At 36.7% G+C, this 14163-nt stretch overlaps 1 protein-coding gene across 2 annotated transcripts in view; it reads right to left on the bottom strand.

Moving 5' to 3' along the window:
- Nucleotides 1-14163, bottom strand: part of CARS1 (cysteinyl-tRNA synthetase 1) — a 49498-nt gene that overhangs the window by 1583 nt on the left and 33752 nt on the right. For both annotated transcript variants that reach the window (XM_073347286.1, XM_073347287.1), the window contains 5 exons: nucleotides 13901-13969; nucleotides 10850-10931; nucleotides 3281-3361; nucleotides 2852-2919; nucleotides 1282-1341 (listed from right to left, as the gene is read on the bottom strand). In XM_073347286.1, the coding sequence (XP_073203387.1) occupies nucleotides 1282-1341; nucleotides 2852-2919; nucleotides 3281-3361; nucleotides 10850-10931; nucleotides 13901-13969 (360 nt within the window). The remainder of the gene's footprint in view (nucleotides 1-1281; nucleotides 1342-2851; nucleotides 2920-3280; nucleotides 3362-10849; nucleotides 10932-13900; nucleotides 13970-14163) is intronic.

The raw sequence follows: 14163 nt of genomic DNA on the forward strand, positions 1-14163 counted from the left end.
TGCAAATCAAGGAGACCCACATCACACTTTTCCATTATGTGGAGAGAAAGGAATCATCAGTGAGGGACAACTCTATATGAATCTTGAACATATCTGTCTGGGGGAATAAGTAATTAATTTAGTACTTTGTTGCAACAGTTAATCAGTTAGAATCCAATTAAGACAAAAAAAAACAACCCTGCTACAGCTCAAAATAGTCAGCTTATGTGGTGCAGAAGCCAGATGTACTTTTTGTTTAATTTGAGCTCTTGTTGTATTTTAGGTACAAACATAAAAAGTAAGCTATTTGGCAATGAGCTCATTGCAGATGTTTCCCTATGTCCAAGCAGAAATCCTATTGATTTGAATAGGGCTCCATGCAGGTCATAGCAGGATCAGGGCCCAAAATAACTAAACCATATTAAAGGAAAATTAAACTTTGGTTTTATTGAAAATGGTGGCTTCTCAAGATCATTAAAAGCAATGAAATCATAAACAATTTTAAAAAGAATGGATAAAGCTGTTTGGAGATTCATGAAAAGGAAACATCCTATTTAAAGACAATTTTCCCTGTAGATCATACTTTGAAGGTTTATTTTCCTGTATTGCATTACTAGTGCAATTTGCATGGAAATAGGATCTTTGCTCTTCAAGAGAGCATCTGGCTTCTGGTGCTTATTCCTCACCTGGAGTCTTAAACCTTTGTGCTAATCACAATTAGATGCTATGGAGATGAATGTGTCTTCACAGAAAATTAGACTCAGGTGAAGCATAAGTAGCAGGAACAGATGGACTCTTAAGGAAAAAGATGCTGTTTTCATGCATATCTATACAATAATAAAGAGAGGGAAGAAAATATAATTGACACAGACAGAAGCCTCTCTAAGTTAAATGTTCCTGAATTGCCAGAGCTCTAAAACTGTTGTGCATGCTGTATCCTACTCACAGCTATTCACTAAAAAATGTGCTACAAGGTATTTTAAGAAGCACGTACCATCTCTGATGGCCACATCAAAACAAAACAAAAAAAAACTTACCACAAAATCTGAACAAAGACCTGAACATTTAAGTGACCTAACTTGTAAGCACAAATAATTGTGAACAAAAAACTGCCCACCCCATTAATTTTCACTCACCAAAAACAAAAACAACACAATTTAAAAATGGAGGGCCAGCTGAGGCTGGACTGAAAATTCAGCCCACAGTGTATTTTTGCCTGAATAAGAATATAGCCATTAACGCACATCTTCAAAAACATAATGCCCATTTTAATGTATGTTAAAAAGATATTTGAATATTTACCTCCTGTTCTTGTTTTTTCCTATATGCTTCTTCTTTCTTTCTTTTTTTCTCCTCTTCAATCTATAAAAAGTCAAATTGAAAAACAGCATTACTTAATCAAAATTAAACCATTGCAGTAGGTTATTTCTTACTAATGTCAGCTAAGTAGCTCTATGTTTTAGATATCTGATTATAGACAAAACTGGTAATGACACCTATAATTATTGTTGCTCAATGCGTCTATTATAAGACCCTGTTTTCAGTCGCTTATACCTTTGCCAAACCAACTCTTCACACTGAAATTTTCCCTGCCTGGTGTCTGCCTCAGCCGGAATATTTTTGGGAAGTTTCAACAGAAGTGTTTCAGCCATTACTCAGAAAGAGATTAGGGATCAATGCATTATTAGGCCCACATTAAAAAATCCTTACAATTGTAATTGAGACGCTCTAGTGCACCATGGTCCTCCATGCTTTGAAAAAAGGGTTTGAAATTTGGGAGGAAGGTCATCTTTGTAACAGGATGAGCCTTTTGCTATTCCTATGGGAAAAAGCTGTCCAAATTTGGCCAAGTTATGAATCTCTGGAAAGTCTCAGTTTACACATGCTCAGACTTGTTAGAGTCTGACAGCTAAATTCTCCAAAGATTCTTTCAGTACTGAGCATACTTCAGCAGGGGAGATGTATAGTCTAGCCAGGGAGCCCAGGCCACAGAAAAGAATGAGAGCACAAGGACCTGAACTGCAACTCCCATGCAGCACTATGACATTTCCTAATCAATATATTAATGTTTTTGGCTAAAAACTTTCCGTTTCTGATTTTTTGCCAAAGAGTCAAAAACTTTCCATGGAAAAAACACAACAAAATTTTCCAAACTAGCTCTAGTCAGTATGACTCCAAATGATGGAATTGCCATTTTTTCACTTTATTTTAAAACAGAGAATGTATACACAAAAAATTACATTAAAAGACTATTAAGGTTGCAAAGTCAAACACTCAAAAGTCAGGAAATCCTAGAATTAAGATTCCTGTGCAGCATTAATTCAGTCACCTTGGGGGTGTGCATTATGATTCAGTCTTTAATTACATGATCACATGCTATTTTTTCCACAGGAATCCTGCCTCATTCAGTGCTACATTAATGAAGACTTAGCAATTTCATTCTGTTTTTATCAGCAGATGTCAAATCAGTACTGCTAACTGTATGGAAATATTTACCTTTGTTTTGTATTGACAAATAAATAAGAATACTTTACTCATAGGCATTACTCTACCAGGGAGACAAAAGAATAAATACGTCATACCCAGCACATCATAATTGTATAAAGCCTTTTGAAACTTGAAAAGATATTTAAATCCCCCATAGCATACTTTCAAGCAATTATCTCAAATTCCTTTTCTCCAGTGCCACTTGAGTTCTGCTATCAATTTGGGTGTGCTATTTTCCATTTTGTTTGTGTTAAAATTGCCATTTCTCTCACAAATCAGCAAGGAAATATGTAATGTCAATAAGAATGTGTGTTTTACTTTACATGTGCAAAATAATATAATACACAAACTAGTTTAACATGAAAGAATTAAAATAATTTAAAACCTTTTTCTTTTCTTCTCTTTCTTTCAGTAAGGTCTCCCTGTCCACCAACTTGACCACAGTTGGGAGTCCTGGAGAAACAACAAAGAAAAATAAACACTTATATGTCTGGTACCACAAACGTTTCTTGAAACACATCCTGCAATAGTCTTTTCAAATTGTATTACTAAGTTAAATGCAAATGCCACCAAAATGACCATTTAGAAATGACTGAGGAGCTAAGCACCATACAAGGAGATGCAAACGTACATTTTATCTGAATGCTTTTGAAAGTTTAAAAACTAAATTTGTTAAAGCTCTGTGCATTCAGTAAGATTGACAAGGATTCCTGATTATTCTTGATCATATTGACATTTTTCAATATCTTAAGAAAAGAATTCACCAAATTTTAGCAATAGCTACAATTTACAATACAGGCAGACAGTTTGTTACCTTCATGATCTTCAAATCGAACTCCAAGCTCAGGAAGAATGTCATCTCTAAGAGCATCACTCAACTGCAGTACTTCAGTTACTACAAGGCACAGAAAAATTAGAAGTTCTGATATTAGTTTAAAATGAAAATTTAGTTCTCTTCCACGCTGCAAGTAATTTAATGCAAGTAAAATATTACTACAGTTAGACCAGTTTCTTTTATTTCTTTACTAGTTTGTTTATTTAAGTGATAGATGTAAGTAAGGTTACAAGTTCCTTCTTCCTCTGGATCAGTGTAATCTCTTGACCCTGTGAGACAGAGAAGCATGTTTCTGCTAGATAGACCTGGAATTTGTCAAGATGCTGCTACTACTCCAAAAAACAACAAGATACCTCAGCTCTGTGATGTAACTGCTCAGAGGCTCAAGAGTCTCAAGAGTCTCGCAGTTGCTGTTAAACAGACCTCCAGTCATGTGGCATTACAATGCATGATTTCTAGCCCTAAATAGAATTCCTCATCTCAGCATTTAAAGAAAAGACATTTTGTGAAGTTAGCCTTTTGTACCTTGTGAATTTGTATATTAAAAGTACTTTAGCACCCTACTAATGACTTCTTCACCATTCCATACAACAATGAAAAATAGCAACTTTTGGTGTCCAAATAGTTCCTCTAAGAACGAGCCTAGGAATTGCCATACTATAGATCTGAGGTCCATCTAGTCCAGTATACGGTCTCAAACAGTGGCCAAAACCAGATGTTTCAGAGAAATATGTAAGAACCTCACGGTAGTCAGATGTGAAAAAATCTGCCCTCTCACATTAGGTCTCATCCAGGTCTCTAATAGTTAGACTGACTTAAGCTCTGAAGCATGAAGTTTAATATCCTTTCCAAAATGATGATGTTGTAATGACTTTAGATCTTCTGGATATCCATATAATTGCCCAGTCCCTTTTTAAATCTTGCTAAACTGTTGGCCTCTATGACTTCTTGTGGCAACGAGTTCTACAGTCTAATTATTCATTGTGTAAAAAATATAATCATTTTATTAGTTTTGAATTTGCCATCTTTTAATTGCATTGAATGTCTCCTTACTCTTGAGTTCAGAACTCAAGAGACTTCCTCTGTACCTTTCAGTACTGTATATATTTTGATCATGTCCCCTCATTTCCTTTCTCATTAAAATTATCAAAACCATTTCTTCCTTCACTTGATTAACTATTTAAACAATTTTGTAAAAGTGGAGCTATAATTTGAATATTTTATACACAAAAAGCTATACTCACTATTTTTTGCCAGCTACATCTAGTTATCTTCCAGGATGTCACTAATAAGTATAATTTAAAAAATCACTGCAAGTTATGTAAAAAAACTGGTTGTCATGACCGTAAGTCTCTTTCACAGACGGCTAACTCAACTACACATGGTGAAACTGAGGATATATTTTGCCTAAATGTTTACTACCATTATTATTTGTAATGCAGCAAAGCCCCAATCAAGGATCGGGGCTCTGTTTTACTAGGTGCAGCATACATGCAATAAAACGACAGTCCCAACCCCAAAGAGTTTACATTATACATTAATGATGTGATGCAACAGATGGATGAATGAAATATACAGGTGAGCAAGGAAGGATGGGTTAATAGTAATATACGTTCTAAAGACTTGAAGCACATCACCTATGTAGCTATCAGTTGATCATGTCAGTCAGGGGAAATAATTTAACATGCTTTAGTTTTAATTAAAGAGATTTTTAATCAAGAAATCTTAATTGCTGGAGCTTGAAATAACATTTTTGTTCAAATATATTTTGAATCTCCAGCCCCGCCTAATCAAACATATATTAAGGCTCTGCTAATGTCCACTTCCAAGTGCCTTAGTCAAATCCTCTAAACCCTGCTGAAGAATCTAGAAATGAAGGGGGAAGAGAAATTTCAAAGACAGGCAGCTTAATGTTTAATATTGAATCACTAATTCAGATAAATATTTAGCAAATCTTTATAGACATTTAGTTTCTAGCACAACATTTTGGAGGTTAAATTAAAAGCATGTTTTTTCTGGCAGGACTGCCTGAGTTTTAGTTTTGGCTCGCAAAACAGGAAAGTGCAAACACTACTGAAAGAAACCAGAGCTGACCAGAACGAATGCAACTACACAGAGCTTTATTTTAGCTTTTTATATATTAAAAATCTCTAGATATTTAAGTGCCTTTTTCCATTATTACTGTTTCCTCTCTACTCTCTCTTTCAGGCTGATTGCTAAATGAATGAAAACATGGCCTTATTTCATGGTAGCATTTCTTAGTAGCTCTATTTCCCATACTGAATTGCGGTTTCAGAATTTCTCACAGCAGTGTTCCCTAAAGCAGCATTTCCTAACCTAGTCTAAGATGGTGTGGGGCAGAGTGGAGTGGACAAGAAAGGGTTCAAGGCAGCAGAACCACCCTGCCTGGAGCCACTTGACTGCTCTTTGTGAGTTTATTGCTGTGATTAATGCTCTAGGAAAATACTTGAGCCTCTCTGCTCCTGTGATGTGTGGTCCCCTAATAAAAATAGCCACAGGAGTAGGTTGTGTATAGTACTGTAGATATAGGAAGCGGTCTGTCACACTAAGCATTGTGTTTGTCTTCGCTCTCATAACATAGCTCTGCTGCAAAAGCAGGTGTCCCAGCAACAGAAAGCTATCAAAAGATGCCTCATGCCCCAATTAGTTTGTAGCCTGCTGATGAGTGGCAGAATGAGTTGGAAGGGAAAAATACACTAAAACTTCCCCCAAGGAAAAAAAAAGTAAAAGTGAATAAAATTGGAAGAAGTAAAGAAAAGGACATCACAAGAAAGAAGGGGACGAGGGGAAGAGAGAGATGAGGAAAAGAGAAAGTAGACAGAAATTAGAAGGGACACAGCAAGGAAGCTGAAGCTAAACAAATTCAGAGTAGGAATAAGGTGCACATTTTTTAACAGTGAGGATAATTGACCGTTAGAACAATGTATCTAGAGATTTGATAGCTTCTCCATCATTTGAAGTCTTTAAATCAAGACTGGTTATCTTTTTTAAAGGTAAACAATGGCTCAAACAGAAGGTATGGGCTTGATGCAGAAACTACTGGGTGGACTCCTATCCTGTGTTATGCAGAAGGTCAGACTAAATGATCAGAATGGTCCTTTTTGGCCTTAAATCCTGTGAACTCTGCCAAGACATGGCATGAGAGTATGTAGGGAAGTGCCAATCCACCTACCTGTTGCCTGAGGTTTTCTAACAGGTGAAATCAGGAACCACTGCCCTACTGAATCACATCTATCCCACCTACACACAACAGGACAGTGGAGAAGCTATTTTCCGGTATCCTTCCAATATCACACATTTTCAAAGCTGTGCTAATAAAGGCACGGGCCATTTCTATGGAAAATCTTTCCCAAAGTGCTTTTCTGTTCATTATCCATTTCACTCTAGCCTTCTCCAAGTCAGTCACTTGCAGAAGCACTGACTGATTTTAGGAGAATGTGACTTAGCTGAATTGGAAATTGGCTAGGACAGCACAGCTAAAATCTCTTTTCTTGCAGAAGTGCCATTGGATGTTAATGATCACAAGCAATCAGGGTCTCAGATTTATTATTCATGCAAAAATAGAAGTAAAGAGAGGAAAAAACTACATGTATTTACTCAGAAATAAAAGAAAGTGATGAAAAGAGGAAATACATTGGTTACTTGAGAACAAACAGAAGTGGTTCACACACCAAGAGCAAATACAAACATTAGAGCTTCTGGATGTATTTATGTTGCTGTCAATCCAAATTTAGTATCCTTGTTTGATTCACAGTAAGTATTTTTTCCTAGAGGAGGCTGATGGTGACAAGATTACTTGGGTCAACTTATATCATGAGTTTTTAATAAGTAGATTCTTCCCCCCCCAAGTAAATTGTTCTTGCACCCATGTTTCAGTAGGTTCAATATACTAAACAACACTTCCAAGTAGTTCTTGGTGGATATGTTGTATAAGAAACACTAACATTTGATGATAATTCTCAATACCTTGCACATACCAGGGAAAGTCTTCAGCATCAATTATGAGGCTTAGATACGGGAATCAAAGTATGTAATTGGGATAATGTAAGCTATTATTTTAGAGGGTCTATTTTCTTCAGTTATTCACTGGCACATATAAGTGCAGATACACACCTCCTCACTGTCTAAACTACTAAAATCAGAGTCCTTGCCTTTGCTTGGTGTTATGAACTTGTGTCTCATCTGTTCCTTTCTTGAGGAGCTGGAATCAACCCTGGCCTTTGTGTGTATATGAAAATGTTCCATTTTAAGAAGAACTGTTTGCTTTAGTCTGCAGTCTATCTCCAGTGAATTATTTGTTTTTCTGTATCCTGGCTAGGTGGGCACAGCCGGCCAAATTCATCCTTGGTGTAAGTCTAACAAAGTCAACGAGTGAAACCACAGATGAGTTTAGCCCATTATCTGTTAATACTAGAAGGTGTTGACAATATCTCGTGCATGGAATTAATATGATAGATCTACTGAATGTATAACAAAAGCAGTATCTGCTTGAGTTATAAATATTTACCAGTCTGAACCTATGAATAATTAAATATAAGAAGCAGGAGAAATTCTTCAGGGTAGAGGAGAATGAGGAATTTATACATGAGAAATTCTTAATTTATAAGAGAAGGTTATCAACTGGTGCCTATAGAAGTGTCAGCATAATGGCTTCATGCACTGCCTTAGGGCTGAACTGTGCCAATTCTCTATGTTAGCACCATCCCAGCAAGAGGCTTTAACTGACAGTGGGGAACTTGTTTTTGGATCTCAGTTGCACCAACTGTAAGTTGTCACTCTCACCAAAGATTGATGTTGTCCACAGAAGGGAATGGATAGGAAAACCAGATTTGGTGCGGTCTCAGTGACACTGTCCAGGTGCACATTGTTGATTAGGAGTGAACCAGCTGCCAGGCAACAGTCCTGTGGATGCTCCTAGCCCATTCTTCACATCCGCTGTGAACTTCAAGGTAGTGGGTTTCAGAAGCCAAAAAGAGCTGGGGGCAGGAACTAGTAAAATCAATTGTTTGTTTGTTTTTTTGTGTGGGGGGGGGAGGGTAGGGGGGAGAAAGAGCATTAATTCATAAGTCACCCTGAAAGATTAAATGAGCAATATACATTATAGCCAACAGTGAAGACAGAGGATGCACAGTAAAAAAGATGGAGGCGTAGTTCTACTTTTAGTCTATCTGATATATTAGGAAAATATGAGTAGGTTCTCCCAACTCTGTTCTGGCTGTAGAATAGGGAGAGACCCACCATCTAATAAAACACTGCGACAGATTCCTTAATACCAAGATTTCAGTAATGGAAGACTTTACAGTAAGGTAATAGACTTAGCTGGGATCCAAGAAATAAGAATGAAGTTAGAAATATAGAGGACAAGCAAAAAAGGAGTCAATGGTGTTTGAAAACATTTGAATAGATGTTTAGCTTTAACAGAATTATTCTCTCGCATTAAGAACGCCTGTGACAGATCAGAAAATCTGCTATAATGTGTATGCTTTAAGAGGCAGAGATACAGGAACTTTGCAGTTGCCCAAGTACTGAAACAAAACCTAAAGGCACATGATGTGAAGTTACTTGACACAATGGGATGAGTTAAAAACTCACCACTTTTCCTGGATATTATTAAAAGCATTTTATTTAGAGCCATTTCTGCCCACTGTACACCTAGCAAACACCATTGGTATTTTTCTTTCCCCCATTTATCATCATCAATAGAAACATTCACAGTTAATCAAGACTCTACTAAGAATGAATAATGCAGGTTTCCGATTCAGATGTCTGCCAGTCTTGTAAATGGATAAAGACTTTTTTTCACATGATGTTTGAATGTCCTACAATTAGGGCATTCTGGCTGAAGACAGAGTTTATTCAATAATGTTTGAATACACACTTTGGTTATAGCTCCCTCTGGTCCTCTGACAAGATTCCCAGATCACAGGTGCCTGAGTTGTGGAATGCTTTGTGGATTGCCTTATTGGCAAAAAAGTTGCATTTATTTTTATAGTTAGTTTTATAAAAGACTCATACCTATTAACATTAAGAGTCTGGGTGCATTTACAAAATTAAAACACTATTATTCATATTTAACATTATCCTGCCAGCAATTAGCTATAAAAAAAAGAAGAAATCCCCTTAATTTACAACAACCCTAATTAAAAAGAAAGTATAAACTCAGAGGCAATATTCCCAACCACTAATCAAAACCATTTTAAAAGTTCAATTTCAGGTAGAAGCCCTATAAAATTAACAAATCTGAGTTCTGTTGGATCAACAGGGTAAATGAGTTCCAGAGCTGGGTTTCTTCTCCTGAAAATATACTACCATCAGCCCCTAGATATTCAAACCTCAACTATTAGAGTGTGAATCAGCTGATCTCAACTGCTGAGGTTTTTTTGCATAAAGAAAAAATAAATTTTATGTATGTTTCAAATAGTAAAAGGCACTCACTCATCTTGTGAGCTGAAGAACTTTAAAAAAAAAAAATCAAAATTAAAATACATAAAATTTGAAACCAGTAAGACTATTTTGTAAGATCAACTACGCCAAAATAAGTTTGTTGATTATATCTGAATGATCACATCATTGGAAGCATTTTTGTGTTTGTAAGATATTTATTCTGTTTGTTCTGGCTAGTACGTTTCAATATGGTAACAGAATTAGAATTGCTTGCTAGCTATTATCAATCTACTCAATCAAAGGCTTTTTATTTTAAAAAAAAATCAATATTTCCTACTTTGACTCTCTCTCAGTCATGACATTAGTTTAAAAAAAAAAACAGTATCAAATATACGTTGAAGATGCATAAAAACCCAAGGGGAATAGTAGGCAGAACAACAAGAAATCCAGTAGGAGCTCATCAACAAGCAAAAGCAAAAAGAGATTAATAGAACACCATTTGTAACACAATACAGTTCTGTTGCCAAATCACGAAGCAGCATTAAAGCTTCCAAGGAGAAGAAAAAAGTCCACAACAACCTTCAGCAAACTCCCCTATGAATACTCCAAAGAGATCACAAAATACTATCTGGGGTTTTGTGATCAGACTATGCTATCAAACCACGAAGAAACAACTCAGCCTGTTTGTACTCAAAGTGGTTGAAGGTTCCAATAAAAGGAATAATTACAATTTACAATTTTTAAAATGTGCACGCCCTTCAGGACAGGAACTACATCTTCTTTTATGTTTGCAATCAATTAGCACACTGTGGGCACTACAGGAAACAGAACATTCATACTCCTCGTGTTCCCTCTCTCAATGATAGGAAATTCTGAATACTTTAACAGGTTAACATGAACATATCTAGAAGCATCAGAAAAGATAATCATAATTAAAAGGACACCTGGCAAAGATTTAAACCAACTCTGGTTTACTTTTGTATACACAGAGAAATGTGTATAGGTACAGATAAATATGCCATTTTTATTCTCAAAGCAGAGATGCTATTTATGTTAATCAGATAATCAAAAAACGACATTTAATTTTTTCTCCCCCCCTCTTAAAATCAGTTACAATAATGTTTGAAAAAAGTTAACCCTTACCTTTCTTTTCTCTGGCAATTTGTCGCACTCCTTCTCTGAAATCAGACAATACTTGTAGGTATGGCATCACTGTAGACTCAAGCTGTCGAACAAAACATTTCTATGATTAGTTAATAATTTAGATTCAAACCATTCAAAAACTGTTTCATATGTATGCACTTATGGGGTCAAACTCCGCTCTGTTCTTCTCTGGAGCTAAAAGGGATATAGTATAAAGTAGAAGCTAACTCTTCACGGTAGATCCTCAACTGGCGAAAACTGACATAGTTCCACTGACTTCAACAGAGCTATGACTATTTAAATCAGTTGAGGAACTGCATTTCATGTTTAACATTCTGTATCACTGTTGTAAGACACACACACACACAATGTTCACTATGCACTTGGGCTGAAGTTTTTCCTCGAACCTTCGGTTACTAGTACAGTATTTATTTCCTTTCAGTGTCTCCAAGGAGAGAGAGATGATTTGCATCATTAGGCTCTGCTATGGCAATAAAGTAATGTTAAATAAACTCAGATAATACAAAAAAAAAAAAAAACCACCACAACACAGGAAGACTCCTGCTTGCAAGGCTAGTGAAGACCAGTGCTTTGTCTGGGGAACAGGAACTGTTGCTGTTCACACAACAGCACCGCACCTGTGTGAGACTGGAGGTGAACAGAGTTCTTGGAAATGAGTGGAAAAGGTCTTGGGGGAGCCCCAACATCTGTGTGTTAGGGCTCCTACCCAGTTAAAAGGTGGAAATGCCTACATGAAATGAGTTGATGGGCTCAGTCCAGATCGTCATGAATAAGAATCCACACTACAAAAACCACTATCACAACTGCTGGCAGTCTCAGCAGAAAGACCAAGAATGGTGCAAGCCATAGAGAATGAACAACACTCTTGTTCTCACTCTCTTTTTCTCACTGAAGTTAGCTTGTGGTACATGAGCAGGGTGGCATGGGGAACCATGCACTGCCACTACCTTTGCTGTATTCTGTTCTGTGGATACAGATGGAGGAGTTTGCTTTCCAGAGTAGCGAACCTCGCAACATCACTAAATTCACTTGAAAACCTAAGTCTTCTAGAATCTGGGTTTTTCAGATTGCAAGGTGACAAGAATGGATTTTGAATGAATTACTGAACCGCAAGGGGTTAGCATTGGATATATACTAGTCATTATTTTTAAAGTTTTCAAACAAAGACTATGCTTTTGTTGAGAGAGTGCCTGTTTCAGTTTTTACTCATCCCCTCATGTTCAGTCATGGACAAGAAAATGTGGGCATGAACAAAAGCCCACTGAAATCAATGGAAAGACTCCCAGTGACTTCAAGAGGCTATGGATCAGGTCCCAAATGAAGTAATTGGACATTCAACTGGATAACTTTGCTAAGAAGAAGACGACTAAGACGAAGAAAACCTTGAAGGAAAGCTGCCAAAAGATTCAAGGAAAGTAGCAAATTTAAGGAGGACACTGTCAAAAATCAAATAATTAGTAATATACTGTAATGGATGCTGGAAATGAAAGCCTATTTCTTTAAAAAACAAAACTATAGGCTTGTTCATATGTGCTTGGCTGATGACATTCATTTTTCATATTTAAAATTGCCAGAGTGTTTGTTTACAAAGGACGAGATATAAAGAATTACATGGATTTTACAAACAGATGTTAAAACCCCCTCCAAGATCAGCTCATTTTGATGCCTCCTATCCTTGGCGGTATTTAAAAGTGAAAGGCTTTGTTTGTTGTTCCGCACTAATGCCAGTCCTTCTGCAAGGCACATTTGCTTTTAGCATTGTGAGGACTGTTTAAAAAATAAATTTTTAATCTCACCTATGAAAGATTACTAACAAGGTCCTGGCTTTTCTGCTGGAATCTGAGATAATAGTGTTTGCTAATGCTGACCTAAATTAGAAATCCAATATTCATGATTTCTGATATGGAACAGCACCATTTTCTTCACACAGCCCTCTCTCCCATACAGTCTTGGAAAAGAGAAAAAGGTACAGACCTCCTAGTAAATGTTTGTTTAGTCCACTGCTATAGCACTCAGTGCTACAGCAATGGGGACCATATGAATACCTAGCTAGACAGAGACAGAGTCTGGGTGTTCATTCATTTGCCTCGACTCCAACACAGGAAGTTCTTTTTCTTGGTGAGTTAAAATGGGCGGTGTAGTTTTGTTTTGTTATTCTATACAAAGATAGGATATTCTGTGAATGTTTTCATTGCTATTCTTTACAGGAAACAGAAAATATTTTTCTAAATGTACTTCACTTAAATCTGAATGGTCTCATGTGACCATGTTTCGAAATGCTGGCATCAGATGTCGTGCTAAAGGAAAACACTTTAAAGATATAGTGCCATTTTTCAGGTTAGATTTTGCTCCAGTACAAAGACCATAATCATTGGCCTCCCCTCACTCTGGAGCATTACACTCCTATTCCCCGCCAAAGATTGCTCCTACATGACAGAACTTTATCAGCATCCCCCAGAAGGTGTGTCTTAATTGCTCTCAGCAGAAATACCTCACTGCAGTAGTACTGCTGGATGAACAGAACAAGGCTGCCTATAGACGCCAGACAAATGTTGTTCTTTTAACTATCCATTAACTAACTATTATGGGTTACAAAGCGATCAGAAAGTGAGACTGAAATCAAAATCCAACTGCCTCCCTGCTAGTTTTTGGTATGCTTCAATGAGTCCTAATCAGTGTAATTTTGTGTTTTTATTTGTATAAATAATATTAATACATGTAGTTACTTGTAATGAGACTTATTTTAGCAAGTACTATATGTAGTCAAAAAAAAAAAAAAAAAAAAAAGGAGTACTTGTGGCACCTTCGAGACTAACCAATTTATTTGAGCATAAGCTTTCGTGAGCTATAGCATCCGATGAAGTGAGCTGTAGCTCACAAAAGCTTATGCTGAAATAAATTGGTTAGTCTCTAAGGTGCCACAAGTACTCCTTTTCTTTTTGCGAATACAGACTAACACGGCTGCTACTCTGAAACCTGTCTATATGTAGTCAGAATAAGTTAGTAGAATGTACTCTGTTCTCCACTTACATTTATGTTTTGGCCATTTCCTCCAACAGGGAATCCAAGTGCTTCATCACTTTCTATGGCACCAAAGATCTAGTCAAGGAAAAGGAAATTAAAGACACATTCATATGATAGAAGATATCTGGAGGCTAACCGAAATCAGACATACTGGTGTTTGAAGAGGCCACAAGGCTCATCTAATCCATATTCCAGCATCCTACTAGGAGATTGCTCTTTCTTCTTAAAGCAACCTAAATAGTTGACAGTCAAATGTTGCCTTAGGTGAT

The sequence above is a fragment of the Lepidochelys kempii genome, chromosome 6 (assembly GCF_965140265.1).
Source record: "Lepidochelys kempii isolate rLepKem1 chromosome 6, rLepKem1.hap2, whole genome shotgun sequence".
NCBI lineage: Eukaryota > Metazoa > Chordata > Testudines > Cheloniidae > Lepidochelys > Lepidochelys kempii.